This window comes from Terrapene carolina, unplaced genomic scaffold (assembly GCF_002925995.2).
Source record: "Terrapene carolina triunguis isolate 2854851 unplaced genomic scaffold, T_m_triunguis-2.0 Scaffold147, whole genome shotgun sequence".
Classification (NCBI taxonomy): Eukaryota; Metazoa; Chordata; order Testudines; family Emydidae; genus Terrapene; species Terrapene triunguis.
In genome coordinates, this window is record NW_020664498.1 from 4563726 (window position 1) to 4581321 (window position 17596).

General features: G+C 38.8%; 1 protein-coding gene across 1 annotated transcript in view; it reads right to left on the bottom strand.

The window, feature by feature from the left end:
• The window catches only part of LRMDA (leucine rich melanocyte differentiation associated), a 931481-nt gene that overhangs the window by 383980 nt on the left and 529905 nt on the right, over nucleotides 1–17596 (bottom strand). The window contains exon 5 of the mRNA XM_026653719.2: nucleotides 8252–8378. Coding sequence (XP_026509504.1) covers nucleotides 8252–8378 — 127 coding nt within the window. The remainder of the gene's footprint in view (nucleotides 1–8251; nucleotides 8379–17596) is intronic.

The following is a 17596-nucleotide window of genomic DNA, read 5'->3' on the forward strand; positions in this document are numbered from 1 at the left end:
CTCCTGTGTACAGTACTATAAAATCCCTCCTGGCCAGAGACTCCAAAATCCTTTTACCTGTAAAGGGTTAAGAAGCTCAGGTAACCTGGCTGACACCTGACCCAAAGGACCAATAAGGGGACAAGATACTTTCAAATCTTGAGGGCGGGGGGGGAAGGCTTTTGTTTGTGCTCTTTGTTTTGGGGGTCGTTCGCTCTTGGGACTAAGAGGGACCAGACATCAATCCAGGCTCTCCAAATCTTTCTGAACAAGTCTCTCATATTTCAAACTTGTAAGTAAACAGCCAGGCAAGGCGTGTTAGTTTATCTTTGTTTTCTCAACTTGTAAATGTACCTTTTGCTAGAGTGTTTATCTCTGTTTGCTGTACTTTGAACCTAAGGCTAGAGGGGGGTCCTCTGGGCTCTTTAAGTTTGATTACCCTGTAAAGTTATTTTCCATCCTGATTTTACAGAGATGATTTTTACCTTTGTCTTTAATTAAAAGCCTTCTTTTTAAGAACCTGATTGATTTTCCTTGTTTTAAGATCTAAGGGGTTTGGATCTTGATCCACCAGGAGTTCGTGGGAGAAAGGAGGGGGATGGTTAATTTCTCCTTGTTTTAAGATCCAAGGGGTTTGGATCTGTATTCACCAGGGAATTGGTGAAGAGTCTCTCAAGGCTACCCAGGGAAGGGAATTAGCATCGAACCAGATCTAAGCTGGTAGTTAAGCTTAGACGTTTTCATGCAGGCCCCCACATTTGTACCCTAAAGTTCAAAGTGGGGAAGCAGCCTTGACACATGCTTTTATCATAGTTTATTACCTGAATACACAGATGAGAGTACCCAGTAATGTGCAGGTCAAATCTTCCAGCACAAGCAAAGGCTGTTCACTACAGAGCACTCCATGTACTATAGTGCACAGTGAGGGTATTTGAGGTAAGAGTGGCTGGATACACAGATCTACTCTCCAAAATCCCTCACTTAAAGATAGGTATATTCTCTAGCCATGCAGGCTTGAGTTTCTGTTAGCGGATGTAAAGCAGCTCTACTGAAACCTTGTAGCCTGGATAGAAGGAAACAGAGAAGGTTCCATCCTCCGACTCCAGAAGAGCATTCCTACATACAATTTGTTTTCTCCCACTGGGCACAGGGTCCAGGATTGTGCCTTAGGGTCTGTACTATGGGGAGAGAATAACAGATAATGTTGGAATGCCAACTTCATTTACACATTTATTAATTTTTCTATTGGGTTTTGTTGGCTTGGGGAATTAGGACTATTTTACTTCTTAGCCTATAATCATTACAGAAGTCAACAAATGAGTACTGGGTTAAGATATTACATTACTTTTCACTGGAGTTTTAGTATCAGCCAAAGGTGCCAGTGTTCTAATACTTACCCCTCTACTACCCATCCCTCAGATTCGTGTCTACACAAGATCCAATACCAAACTATTTTAATCTCTATAAGTGCTACTTGTACAGTTCTTCAATTCTATTCCAACTGCATGCCCAAAGGTTTTTATTTTGCCATCACTATACTTTGCTTTCCTCTAATGGGTTGTGAAAGAAGAAAGGAGAATGAGCCCTTTGTCTTGTTTTTAATTGCAAATGGGCTTTATTAAAATGGGCATTTACTAGTACCTGAGCTAGCAGGTTGCTGTACTGTTGAAAGTCTCTGGGGCTATTAGTGGTTATAGACTAATAGCAACTAGATTGGCCAAACCAGCATCATGCACCTATGTTCGGTACAACCAACACTGGTGACAGCGGTTAAAAGGACAGAAGACCCAGCAGGTGCACCAGCCTATTTCTCTTTCTTTTGTAGAACAGCTTTGTTTTGTTTTAAGTATTCCTGATAATTCACTTAAATAGTACAGACAGAAACCAAGAATCATCATACACAGAGATCAAACTTCCAAGATGTGCCAGTAATGGAGAGTAGAAAAAGGGCAGAAATATATGTTTTTAGTGAGTAGGATTTTCTTGTATTTTAATGTTCTTATGTCAGCAAAATACTTTCTTGTTAATTAGGAAAAAGTCCTTATGTTTAACTCACACTTCTTATCGGAGCATTAAAATACATTAATCTGATTTAAAGCTACAAAAGCAAGGGAATTCTCAGTTAAGGATGACACTCCCTCCTCAACTCAGCTCTGTTAGGCTTCAGTATTGTCATACGGAAGGTAAGTAAGATGATTCACTATTTGGAGACCATTACATCATCGTGTTTTCTGTACAAAGTTCCTAAATGCTCTAACTCATACCTTTAACATTAATGCAAAACATTTTCTGTGGCTATATTTCATTTGTATATTTAATTGTTTGTTGTTGTTTTTTGTTTTAACAGTGAAATATTTTAAAATGACAAATTTAAAATAGACACCCTTTGGCAAGTTGGTCTTGACCCAGGCAAGCATCGTTATTACTCGATGCAGATCCTTGACATAAAAGACAATAAGGGCTCCTTGCAAACCACTGTAGTTTTCCATGTGAGAAGTATCTGGGGATATTTTTTTTACAATCAAAGAGTTAAGTACTCTTTATACCCTATATTGCTGTACATGGACTATTGACCGAACACTGTGTTATGGTCTCTTGTGTAAGTATATATTTAGGGACTTCTGAAACTGTATATGATGGATGCTTCAGTATGTCTGATTGTAACGTGACTTACTGCAATGTCTTCTTTGAAGCCATTATTATTTACTGCATCACAGTCTAGTTGGGAGTCTTAAATCTCTGGCTGCTTACCGTTTTAGGACATGAAACTCTGACACAATGGACCAGAAGAAACTTTTACAGTCTATTATGTCAAGGATCACTTAGAGAGAGTTCTTAACTAGCTGGTACTTCACTGACACAACGGATCTTAACTCCTTTAGAGCCCTTAGCTCTGTAGTTAGTGTAGATGCTATGTGCTAGGTCCATATGCAATGAATCCTGGAAAGGTTTGTTAAAAAAATAAATAATGAGCATGCATAAGGGGGGAAAAGGTTTCCAAATGGCCCCCTTTTAATGTATCTTTTACTATTTTTATAAATGACCAACTTCTCTGATCCTAGAAAAAAAGGTGCATGAGACAAATTAATACAGATGCCACATATCCAAGCAAAGAATTATGCCTCCAGTCTTAGAAGCATTATTTTATATATCTGTATCATCTATATCTATCTATATCATACATGAAGGGAAATTTGAGTGACTTTACTAGTAACCATTTGTTTATACCTATACAGCATATCATATAATCACTCAAATTTCCCTTCATGTATGATTTGATTTTAATGGCTTTAGAGAAAGTAGATAATAAAACTATTAGGGTAGCAAAATAATATTCCTTGTGAGTGGTAAGCAACATGAAAACACCGATGGTGATCAAAAACTAACAGGTACTGCAGTTTTTGTTTAGCTGAGCTAGTGTTAGCTGCATTGCTAAATATCTACTTTTCCTAACATAATAAAATAACATTCCACCTCCCTATAGAAGATGGGTAACACAGCACAGCGTGAACAAAAGTTAGATGACCTCATCCCATGAAATGCAGCCATAACCTCAACCTGCCTTGTTGCTTAATTAGCTTATTTTAGGTATTTACAAAAAGCAATCTATGACAGGTTTTGAGACTACAGTGTGAAGAGTAAAATATTTGAAAAATAATCACAAAATAAAAGCCATTTTAAAATAAATGAATTTCAATCTTTTGAACATAATGGGCCAGATGCTCATTTGGAGTAAACTGATATAGCTCCATGGACGTGAAGTCACTTCACTGGGGCTGCGCTGATTTATACCAGAGGAGTATTTGGTCCAACAAGCTTAAATCACAAGACTTACTCATGTGCAGCCTCTTCACATTATCTGTTAGTATAAGCATAACTGAGAAAACTGATAAAGTTAAAATGCAGTAAGGGAAACAAAAAGTGTTGGTTTCACCGGCAATTTGTTAGAATAACAAAATGCATACGTTGCGAAAAATAAACATAATACTACGCAGAGTATCCTAAAATGTGGTGTATATATATTTGTCATGAACTAAGATTTATATGTGTGTATATATATATATATATACACACACACACACACACACTCCGTGCATGTGGGGATGTATGTCTAGGATATATAAAACTGTAACCAATGTGATACAAAGTGGATGAAGAATTAAACAAACAGGTAGGCTTTTTTCAAACTAATATACCCAGTTTTCTGATGCTTCATCCATTAATTTTGTTTATTCATGCTCATAAGCAATGTACAAACAGGGGGACTCCTCAAATGCAGGATTTTCAACTGTGCCCATTTAACCCTGCCCTGTTTTGCATTTTTAAGTCCTTAAAGATGAAACACTTGGTAGCAAAATTCATAGACAAGCTATAAACAGAAGGAGCGTACAGCTTTAAATAATTATGTCAATGAAATGACAACTGAGCTCTTTGCAGGAGCAGGGATGAATAATTACAAAGCTGGGACATAATTAAGCAATTTTGACTGTCGTATTCTTAAGCTGTCGTTCTGATGTGAAGTGCTGTCATGCCCAGCAACATACTTCACACTGGACAGGCATCTTCCACTTTGATCTACACTTATGCCAGTGAAATGAGGTCACAGTCTGGTCATTAAATGAGGCTTCCTCATCTGGCTCAATGCCCCTTATCCAGCCAGGCTTACAAGATTTTTATTAAAATCAAACATGATACAACATTCAATATTTTGACAGAGGAAAATAAAAACATCACAAAGTAATGAAGTTTAGCTCACTTTACATGGAGAGATGGAACAGTGCATTGTAACATTAAACTGTTTTCTAACGAATGACTGCATCTCTCTATCAGACAGTCACATCACAAACAGATGCATTTTAAACAACAAAGGATGAAATGAAGCAAAGGACAAGAAAGTGCAGTGTCTTGTTAAAAAAATAAAAACCGGAGACATAAATGTAAGTATAGGAATTTATACAATATAAAATATTTATGACTTTGCAAAGACTTGTGATTGCCAGATACTTCTGCATTGTGTAAATAAAAGCTGGCTGATGAAAATGTCCTGACTTTATTCTCATTTCTTGTGTTGTTCTTAGTGGGTCATTCTGCTCTCCCACTTATTTTATGGAAAGAATAAAATGACACATCACAGCCTCTTCCAGTTTATCAATCTGCCTTGTGGGGTTTTTTTTTTTTTTTTTTTTTTATATGTTTTTTTGTGTTTTTTTTTTTTTTTTTTGGCTGAATATGTTTTTCTATCTCCTGCTTACCATAATGAAAGAAACCTAACTTCAAATTTGATTTTGTTATGAAAAATAAGTCTAACAGGTTCAGTGTACTACAATACTCAGGAAAATATTTCCATATGGCATCTATTCAAACCCTCACAACACATTCCAATTCCACTAATTATCACAAGCTAAATATGAGTCAGTAATGTAACACAGTTGCAAAAAAAGCAAACATCATTCTGGGATGTATTAGCAGAATTGTTGTAAACAAGACACAAGTAGTAATGTTTCCGCTCTACTCCACGCTGATTAGGCCTCAACTGGAGTACTGTGTCTAGTCCTGGGCGCCACATTTCAGGAAAGAGTGAACAAATTGGAGAAAGCCCAGAGAAGAGCAACAACAATGATTAAAGGTCTAGAAAACATGGCCTATGAGGGAAGATTGAAAAAACTGGGTTTGTTTAATGTGTAGAAGAGAAGACTCAGAGGGGACATGGTGCCAGTTTTCAAGTACTTAAAAGGTTGTTACAAGGAAGAGGGAGAAAAATTATTCTCCTTAACCTCTGAGGATAGGACAAAAAGCAATGGGCTTACACCTCAACATGGTCTGTTTAGGTTGGACATTGGGAAGCACTTGCTAATTGTCAGGGTGGTTAAGCACTGGAATATATTGCTTAGGGAGGTTGTGGAATCTCCATTACTGGAGATTTTTAAGAGCAGGTTAGACAAACACCTGTCAGGGATGGTCTAGATAATACTTAGTCCTGCCATGAGTGCAGGGAACTGGATTAGATGACCTCTCGAGGTCCCTTCCAATCCTATGATTCTACTTGCCCCCACCCATGTACAGTATAATTAATTCCCTTTATCCAAAATCCTAGTTATCCAAATGCATAGTGTGCCTCCCATGTAGTCCTATGTAGTTAATAGCACTTCCATTTATCTGAATGCCCAGTTGCCCGAAACTTTCAGATACCCCCAGGCCATTCAAATGAACGGGAGAGTACCATATATACTTGTATATACACACACAACGGTTGCCACTAAAAAGCATCATTTCTCAATAATTATCACACCATGATTTCTGCGATACGACAGTTATTTCCCATTCTAGAGTACCATTTTTGTGGAAACTGGGAAAATATTCCTTTTAATCGTTTTCACTGTATCTGTATATGTGTAGTGTATCTCTAAATATACGCACACACTGCATCTACAAACCGTTCCACCCATGCAAAATATGCTTACATATTATGTCTGAACATCCATAGAAGAAAACACTCACCCAGAGCAATTGTTTGTTTTTATATGTATATTCAAACTCAATTAAAGTTGCATATTTTAAATTGTATAGTATATAACTTTGTATGATGAAGATAATTCTGTAGCACACTTACAGATATTTACTCATGCCATCAGAAAGCATTTACAAAAGGTATTTTATCATGCTAGATAACATCAGCAATTCTGTAACAAAAAATTAAAAAAAAAAAATTCAACAAGGCTACAGCAACACTAAATTTAAACCCTGTGCTAAGGGAATTGTTGAAATAAATGTATTTTTTATCTTTAAGACTTAGAGGGCAACTAATTCAAAACTACACAGTGGACTAAATTAGTAATACAAAGGATAAAGTTTGGATCCTGTCTATGAGAACACCTTACCCTTAGCAATTGGTTTAACAGCAAACACAAGTAAGTACCATCCAATAAAGTAGGTACACACTTGAACAGCCACTGTCTCCTGCACTAGTCGAAACACAAATGATAGATTTATAAATGAAGAATTTAACTGTTAATAGCATTAGAATAAAACTTCACTAATAATGACCTAGTAGATAGAAAGAGAATAATTATAAAAAATAAATGGCATAAGCACAACATAATTTACACATTTCAACTGCTGAATTTTGCAAGATTTAGTAAAGAATATTCTGTGAGGAAGCTTTTCACAAAAGCTTAGAAATAAATGATTTCATTTACTACACACTGTATTATAAAAGCTGAAATAGCTAAAGGTACTTAGTAAACAATATGTCAAACCTATGCCTGAATAAGAACTGTTAGCATTTTAGTAGTTATAAAATGAATCAATCTGAATTAATTTGCTATCTACTGCAATTGTACTGGTGATAACGAATTTATCTAGTAACACTTATGCCATCAAATATAGTGTAGTTCCATTGCTGCTGCACTATTATTCAGCATTATTGGAAATCTGCAATAAATTATTGATGATGTATTTTCGAGAAGAAAACAGCCTACAGAAACCTACCAGATTAATAAACTTGAAAAGAATTTTAGATAGCTAATCATTTCAAGAGATATTTGTAATGCTACAAATACACTGAAATACTAAGGGAGCTGTTATCTTGTACTGATCAATGATGAAAGATGGCAAACTGGAAAAATTGCATCTGTATTCTGTTTGAGTCAAAGGCATGCAATTTGCCCAATTTTGAGGCAACTGGTGTGAGAAAGCTTGAGTCTGAATCATAGATTAGAGAAACTGTCTCTCCAACATCAACACTCATTAATATGACACCACATTAAATTACATTGTATCAACTAAAGGTCAATAAACACCATAGGTGTGAGCTCTCAGATCAACATCTGTGTACAACATGCATGGCAGGGGACAAAGTGTCAGAAAAATTTCCTTCTTTTCTAACATATCACAGAGTTGTTATAGATCTTTAGAAAGAGCAAAAATATTCTTTTGATCCTGGCAACGTGTGTGTTAATTAGTTATGGTTCAAACCAGCGTTTCAACTATGATGCAACAACCATGGTCCGTTAATCAGATTTAACAGTAAAATTCTGATCTTGGAAAATACAGATTAAGGATTTTTTTGTCCCACACCTGATTCAATAAGCAATACTGTGGCCTACAAGGTCTCTGTCCATTCCTTAGACATAGCTTTTACCAACCTTTCAGAATAGTTGTTTTAAAGATATATTACTGTTTAACAAAGGTATGCATAGTTACTTTTCTCTAATTTGCAAAGTGGTAGGCAAGTGGGATCAGTGTATGTTGTAAACTCCATTTAGTCTCCTACCTTAGCATCCATGGGCTTTACCACTTTCATGAAGGCACCTCGTAACAAGGCTTCCTCACGCTCCCATTTGGTTACTTTCCGAGTATCAAGAAATTTCAGGTTGGTCAATTTGTGCAGAACAAAATACCTAAAAGAAATGACAAAACGTTTGAGTTAAAATCCACATTGACATACAAATCCATCTTCACAAATTATATGACTCAAAAAAATATACAATTGAAATGACCTTTCTTTCCCCAATCTTTCACCCACGCCCTATAATCTAGTCTACTCTACGTAAGGAAACTGATATTTTCCCTTTGTGAATGCAAAACTAAGTGGACCAGGGATACTCTGTTGTAGATGCACAGCCCAATGAAGCATTATTGTGATGTATGACACATGGGTCAAATTGGAAAAGGCAGCTTTCTGAGAACGTAAATACAGAGACTAGATACAGAGAGTTTGATAAGCACGACTTCCAATTTTTAAAAAATTTGTTAAGTGTAATGTTCTCTGATATCCTGCTGGACAATTTGGACATGGAGTTATGTTAAAAAATAAAATAAGATAAAAAACACAGAATCTTCTCCACCTGCTGTGCAGTTTTGTAATGCTCAGGTCTTCAGTCACAAATTCACCTTCAAACTTTTATTGACTTTTGCTACAAATACACCTCTACCCCGATATAACGCGGCCCGATATAACACGAATTCGGATATAACGTGGTAAAGCAGTGCTCCGGGGGGGCAGGGCTGCACACTCCGGGGGATCAAAGCAAGTTCAATACAACGCGGTTTCACCTATAACACGGTAAGATTTTTTGGCTCCTGAGGACAGCGTTATATCAGGGTAGAGGTGTACAACAATCATCATTGTTAGCAACATCAGGTAAATTGCATATTAGGGTTTTGATCCGGCTTCCCATCACATACCCTAGAAAGTCACATGCATTAAAGATAATATTCCAAGGTACACAGAGATGTATGCTGTGCATCAAAGGGCATTTAAGAGTCTTATTAAAAACAAGACTTTATCTAGAGATGGTACTGAGCAATATAATTTGGATCTGGCTTCAAGATCGGAATTTTGACCCCGCCGCAGTTTGGAGATATGGTTCCAGTTTTGTCTTGTTACTGATATGGGCCCCATTCATCTAAACCTGGCTCAGGTTTAGATTCCAAAGTGCGCACGCATGCTCTTACACACACACACACACACACACACACACACCCAAATTTTGGACAGGTGTTCAGATTCAAAGTTCTTGTTCAGTCCCATTGCTAGTTCTCTGTAACTGCATGTTTTGATCAGATAACAAAAGCTCCATTAGCTTGAAAAACACTGTAAGCTCCTTACATACAGAAGTAGAAAGCATGGCATGAATCAAAAGCAAAACCAAACACACAACTACTTCAAGTACCTGCTATTTACATACAGTCAACCAGATGTGAAACAGACTTTGCAAAGGGAGGAAGTGCCAGACTCTTTCTTGGCAGGGGGTGGAAAGGTGATTGATAATATTCCCCATGCCTAGCTGCTTCCCATAAACACCCAATCAGTCAGTCAAACTGGTAATCATACTGACTCCCTCTGGCATCTGAAAGAACTCACACACATCCAGAAGTCCCAGAAAACCTTGCACAGTGCATATGGCTATATTTTAAAGAGAAAAATAGTGCTATTATTTTAAAGGTCGGAGTTACCTTCAAGTACTCCTCAGTCCTGGAAGCTCCTTCACTAGAGGTTTCAAAAGGAGGCTGGATAGTCATCTGTCTTAGATGGCTTAAACACAACAAATCCCGCATCTTGTTAGGCTAGATGACCCTTGCAGTCCCTTCTAACCCTATAGTTCTATGATTCTATGATTAATTCTAAGAGATTCCAAATTTGTCCCAAGTTGTGAGACCAACAGAGTTCATGCACATCACATTAATGTTTTTATTAATTATTTAACCTTTCTACATCCAGACAAAAAAAAATGCTACAAAGCAGCCTTTCAGCTATATACACCTTTCCTCTGAGGCAATGGCCTTGTAAATTTTTAACAAGTGAATTGAATATGTTCACTGACACACATTAAAATGGTCTACAATTTTAATATGAATCATCAGCCTATGCACTTCAACTAAATAATAAAAACAGAATAATAGTAATAAACTATGCAAGGTGAGAAGTGAGTTTGCTACGTAGAACATGTCCCAAGACAATTTGTTCGGTGTAGCTAGATATTAGAGATACTGCCATACTCTCAGACACCTCACATCTTTCCTGGCTGCCCTTCCAGTCCTTTCTGACATTCTGCTGCCCCGTATCTTTCTTGGGAAGAGAATACATCCATCTTGTGTTACTGGCAGAAAAGCTCGGATGACAACAGATTCTTTCAAACGAAGACATGTACAGAAGGAAATAATATGTCAAGAGTGAAGCTCGAAATGAGCAAAGACACCCACTAAGTGTAGGGTGAGAAAAGATGAATATTCAGGTGAAGAAAACATCAGTATTAGAAAATCAGCAAATGTTTAATGATGGAATGAAAGATGCCATCAAAAAGCAGGCAGCAACAAAACTGACAACAGACGAAGACAGCCCTGTCATTTTTGCTGACTTTGGATCACAGCCTTAAATGTCAGTCTCTCTGTCATTTTAAGAGAACTTAAATTTATAACAGAATTGTTTCTACGGGAGTATTTTTCTTCTTTTCTTACCCGCGTTTTTTAAAAAAATATTCCAGAATTAGGGCCTTATCTAAAAAAACCCACAAAATAATTAGCCAATGGTGTCACCAGGACAGAAGTATTTTCAGGGTTCCTAGTGGGGCAAATGTTCTACAGCGGATGATAAAACACGAAGGCAATCTGTAACAAACTTTAAAAAGCTATCTGTCATTAGGAATAAAGTATCCCAATAATGATGCAGTTTAAAAAGAGCCAAAATTAAATTACAACTGAATGTTATAGATATAATTACAAAGGTTTTTAATAAAACAATTGTTAAAGGCCAGCATATGACTTCCAGGTTTTAGTTAGCAATATAGTTCATTTGTGATGCAAATTCAGCCTAAATGTAACACCAATTTGCCATAAAAAAAAAAATCTATAAAAGATTACTAAAGCCACGGAATGAGCACTACAATATCAATTCAACCCTTGTAAATATTATCCAGGGTTATTTGTTGCACAAAATCTCCTTGCTGTGATGTATGACTTAGTTACTAAGGTTATCACAGCAGTATCCTAAAGTTGCATAGTACATAAAACATTTCAGTTAACAATGCAGGGAGGTTAACTCCCACAGATAACCTACTATCAGAAGGTTAGCCCAGATGACATGCCTCTGTCAGCTTCCAGGAGCTATTGATGGTTCAATCAGTTTGTTTTGAAGGTAAAGTACAACAAAAGGGCACTAAACTTATTCAAACTGTCAACAGGGACTATCTGGAATGTTGCTTGCAGGTAAGTAATTTTGGGTGTTTTAAGACTATTATCAAACACCGATGGCTGCAGAAAAAGACAGCTACTAATAACACAGAGTGCAGCTATCATAAAATACGTTATGGCAGGCACTGGGATCTATAAATTGCATGACACATTGCAACTGCTTTAGACTTATACCATTGCCAGTTAAAAGAATACCATTGAATGAAAAAAATTCATCTAAATTTTACATTCTAAATTTAGAATGTTTTGTTTTAGTTTAGGAGTTGGTTGGGGTTTTTTATGATCATTTTGAATCTTAGCACTGCTGCAGGTGCCCTGAGACTGCTGTTGTGGGGCTGACCATCTTTGCAGTAGTGTGAAAGAAGATTATTATCTGTAGTGATGAGGAAAATGGTGCGCTCTGGAAAGGGATGCTAGAAAGGTGTGTAAAGACCCAAAGGAAACCGGCTATACAAGGAAAGCAACATCATCTTTCGTCCAAAACTTCCCCTCCCTCCCCCCTCAAGTGTGTTAGGAAAGTAAACTAACAAAGGGGACCAACACAAAACAGAAGTCTAGATCACTTGTAGCTGTAGGTGGAGAAAAAAACAAACAGTACACGGAATATCGCATTCCATTTTATCTCAGCTTTAAATAAGTGGAAATTACAATATGGACTAAAATTCATTAACCAATTCCGTAAGTGTTCCATGTGATTAGGATTGTTTTAACATTTTTTACACAGACCTGTCAAGACATTAAGGGGACATTTTCAAAGGGATGCACGGGTTGGTGATTCAGTTATACAACTCCACCACCAATGTTAATGAATGTTTTATGGAGATTTTCCTCCCCAATACTTGAGAGAGGTGTTGAGGTCAGAGTACTGGAAGCAGACTGAGGAAGATGTGAGTTGTAATACTAAATCAACATGCACACTTGCACTTTTATATGCATAATATACAAACACTGAATAAACAAATAATAATAGTGTCTCCAATACTGACTTACTCCACAGCCTTAGACAAGTCACAGACAGGGGTGCTGGAACAATTTGTATAGTGGGGGTGCTGAGAGCCATTGAACCAAACTATAAACCCTGTATATGATGGAAACCATTTCAAGTCATGGGGTGCGGCAGCATCCCCAGCACCCCTAGTTCCAGCCCCTATGGTCACAGACTTTCTATGTCAGTTTCCTTATTGGTAAAATGGGGGTAGCAACATTTATCTACCTTGCAGGGATATTGTAGGTGTTAATTAATGTTTATAAAGTGATTTGAAATGGAAAGCTTTATGTAACTTATTTTTAAAATATACTCCAAGGTACATCTACATTTCCAGCAGTAGGTAAAGTACAGACATTGAACTCCCAGCTGGCACGGGTATAAACAGCAGTGTAGACAATGAGGCACAGCTTAGACAAGTAGAACAAAGTGCCCTAGACATCTGAACTCCTAGAGTCAATATCCTATACAGCTCTCTACATGCCCAGGCAGTGCCTCCCACATCTATACTGCTATTTTTAGCAGTGTTGTGTCCCACTGCCAGAGCCTTTCCCCACCACAGTGAAAGGCTCCAGTGAGGGGAGGTAGTGGGGAAAAGTTCTAGAAACAAGGGAAAGGCTCTGACAGGAGGGAGCTACCAGAGCCTTTCCCTGCTGCCTGAGCCTTTCACTGCCACAGATAGCTACACACTGCAGCCACAAGCGTGGACCTAGCCTGCCTTTCACTGCAGCATGTAGCTACGTGTGTAGTGCCGGTACTCTACCCGCTGTAGATATAGCCTGTGTTTCGCAGCCTCCGAACAGACAAAAATACTTGAAGAGGATCTGACATTTAAATACATAAGAGAGTCCAGCCTCAAATGGAATTGGGCAAGAGGTTCTAACAGAAACACCAGGCAGGAGGGTAAGGAAAGCTGTTTTAAACATGTACATGAAATACCTGGGTCCTGATCCAACACTCATTGAAGTAAAGCAGGTCCTTATGTGCTGCATTAAATAATTATAATGTGTTAGTTTATACTTTATATTATTTGGAGGTATATTTCATTAACCGTTTAGATTTAAGGGGTCAGAACTCATTGCCACGCATTAACACATTATTCATTAGTACTATTGGCAATTCTAGGAAATCTTTGTTCTAGAGTCAAGGAGTCTATAACAAGAAAAGTCACACAATGTCATAGCGTCTGGACTCTCATGTGGATACGGATTCATAGATTACCTCCCATCATAAAGCAGACACTAGTTGCAGAATACGCTGGGCTTCATGGCGCCAGAGAATATAGAGAGAAGAGAACATAATCACTCTTGAACCACACTAAAAAGAAAGCTACAGGGTGCCAATGAAGTTGCCCATAGGAAATGGATCTTTGACTCTTCTTACACCATAGGAGAAGTGGATACATAGGAGTTCACATAATAGAAGGAAAAAATGTGACATTGAGCCTGTAATGAAGGGACAGAGCAAAGGTTAAACTATACAACGACCCTTAATTTTCTCCTTTTCTCTTACTTTTAAAAAAAAATACATATTATGCTGTAAACAAATTCACGTCATAAAATTAATTTTGGGTTGAAGGATAGAGTTGTACATCCAGAAAAGTCTAGCATTCCTAATACCATATGTGCAACAAACTAGTTGGGCAAGGTTTTGGATTAAGAACATTTCAACATCTTCATTTTTATTGGAACCTTTCAACTATTGTACTACTATATTTTTTCCCTCAAACCCTAGTAGCCTGAAGGCTAATGAACATGCATAACCTCACTTCCAGGATTAGAGGGCCTGAGCCTGCTCTCATTTACACTGGTATAAACTGGGAGTCACACCACTGAAGTGAATGTTACACCAGTGTAAAACTGGTGAGATATCAGAATCAAACCGAGAGGGAATGAATGGTTGACTTTAAGGCATTGGGCTAGATTGTCTACTGAGATTTGGCTCCTTGGCTTCTATTGTGACTCTCACATGGGAGTTGTGGGGCTTATTTAATGTTTGACAAGCATTGTTTGCTGTAATTCTCTCTCTCTCCAGACACTGTTGAAATAAAAAGGCCTTGGGTGAAAGGCAAAATATCATCAGTAAGATGAGTAGTATTAGCCTATGCCTGTTTGCACCTGTTAATAGTTTATTATCCTTAAGGAAAAAGATTTCCTTTCTTTCTCTCCTTTTGAAATACGTAGTTGTGGAGTTTATATTATTTATAAAATACAATAAGAAAAAAAAAATGTAGTCTGCTCTCAGTAAGGGCAATGGTTAAGGCGGCTGAAAATCTCACAAGAGGAGCTGCAATTTTGCAGGACCACACGTGCAGAGCAACTGATTTAGTTCAGCAAGCTAATCTATACAAAATGTATGAACTTCCTTTCTTATGGTTGTATCTTAAGAGGACGCTATAAGGTTATCACCATTTACTCCTCTCTGCCAAAGATAGCATATTGTACTTTTAAAGCTAATTTAAAATAAACTCAGGCATTTGTTTCCACTTGCCTTTGTTTCCATGTCAACAGTGCTATTAATGAATGCACCATTCCAGGAAACGTCAATAAGGAGCAAAGAAGAATGAACAAGCACTAAAAACTTCACACACGGTACACACCCCGCACAATTATCTCACTTTAATGAAAATAGGTGAGGTCACCTACAGCATTAACAAATGCTTGGTAACACATTCTGACCCAGATGATTTTTCACAGTTCAATAACAACATGTTTGAAGTTTTCACTACAAACAATACACCCACCGGAGAGACCAAGTGTGGGTACAAGAGAAGCAACCAGCAATTATTGTGTTGACTTCTGTTACTTTGATCTCTGGGTCATGACCTTTGCTTTCTTGCAATCTTCAAAGCAGAGACTGTAAATGAGGTTATTTAGAATGCACACTGTTTTTCAAGCCACTTTTTTTCTGTTTCCTTTTTGGACTGGAATGTTTTCTGGCTTTCCTCCCTCCCCTATATTTTAATATACTGCTCTTAACGCCCAATTATCCCACACATGAGCTGCTCTCCCCACACCTCAAAGTATTAGAGAAACTAGGGTTACCATACGTCCGGATTTTCCCGGACATATTCGGCTTTTTGGTCGTCAAATCCCCGTCCGGGGGAAAATTCCAAAAAGCCGGACATGTCCGGGAAAATAGGGAGGGGTCATGGGACTTGGATCCGCGCTGGGGCCAGAGCTGGAGCCGCTGGGGCCGGCGGTGCTCAGCCGCCGGCCAGCGCCGCTCGGCTGGGGCCGGGGCTGGACAGGCCGGTGCCCCGGGCCCGATCCGAGCTGGTGTCGTCGGGGCTGGAGCCGCTCAGCTGGTGCACCGGTGCCGGAGCCGCTCGGCTGGGGCCGGTGCCCGTGCCCCAGGGCCCGAGCCGAGCTGGAACTGCTGGGGCCGGGGCTGGCGCGCTCCGCCGGAACCGGGGCCGGCACCCCAGGGCCCGAGCCGGGCCGGAGCCGCCGGGGCCGGAGCCGGTGCCCCGGGGTCCAAGCCAAGAGGAACCGGGGCCGGTGCCCCAGGGCCTGAGCCGAGCCAGGTCGGAGCCGCTCGGCCGAGGCCGGTGCCCCGGGGCCCGAGCCAAGCTGGAACCGCCGGGGTGGGCCGGGACTGGTGCCCCAGGGCCCGAGCCAAGCAGGGCCCGAGTCGCTCGGCCAGGGGGCTGGACTGGGCCGCGCCTCCTCTCGCCCCCCCGCCCCAGCTTACCTGCTGCCTGCCTGCCTCCCTGTTTCAGGCTTCCCGCGAACATTTGATTCGCAGGAAGCAGGGGAGGGGGAGGAGCAGGGGGGCGGAGCGTTCAGGGGAGGGGGCGGAGTTGGGGTGGGGCGGGGGCAGGGAAGGGGGCGGAGTTGGGGCGGGGGCGGAGCCCCTTGGAGTGTCCTCTTTTTGTTAGTTTAAAAAATGGTAACCCTAGAGAAACTATTTCTTGAAATAAACTCATGCAAAAATGTAATGTTGGCAAACATTTTAAACAATAGCATTTCACACAAAAAGGAAACTGAACACACATTTAAAAAAATATACATAATTTTCACAAAAACAAAAACCACTCTGTTCCAGCATGTTCAATAGTGCTAGTTGAGAAATAGCTTTTCTTCCTAAAAAATTTTTCAAAAGAAAGAATATTTTTTACAAAAACAGCTTTTTAAACACATTCAATACCATAGATCTCAGAGGATCAGGGCCTTGCTGAAAGAATAATTTCATATGTAAAATTATGTATATAACATCCTACATGTATTTAAATATGTTATAACTTTTAAAAAAATACATTAAAATTCATTTTTTAAATTTGTGCTATTAACAGCACTTTAGATAATTAAAACTGAAATGCAGAAAAATCTATTTGACTTTTCACCACTGGGTCAGGTTTTTGCAGGGTTTTGTTGTTTGGTTTAGTATTTTGCTTTTTGCATTTCCATTCAGCTTGTTACAACAAAAATAGTTGATAAAATCTTGATTTCTAGCCACTTACTTTCTGGTTCTCACACATCTGTAGGATGCAGCAATGTTCAGGTTGCAAGCACCAAAAGGTTTGAATTCAAAACAAATGACTCTGTTGTGTGTGGTGTTTTGTTTTTGTTTTTGAAATTTCATACAGGTTTTGTCAAACTATTTTCTTTTAAAAAAAAATTAGGGCAGAATTTTATAAGGCACTGAGTCCTATGAAACTAAATACGCTGAACTCTAATTGACTGGAATGGAGGTGAGTAAGCTATGCATTTTGCAAGACGTGTCCCTTCAAATTTGGGCCTCAACTCCCTGACTACAGCCCCTTAAGCAAAACTTTTGAACTCTCACCGACTTATGTAGATACCGAGTCAATATTCTCCATAATATAGTAGCCATAATAAGTATACATACTAAGACCTTTTGATTATAATACTGTCTGGCACACTCTAGAGATATGTCTACACTGCAATTAAAAATCCATGGATGGGCCATGTCATCTGG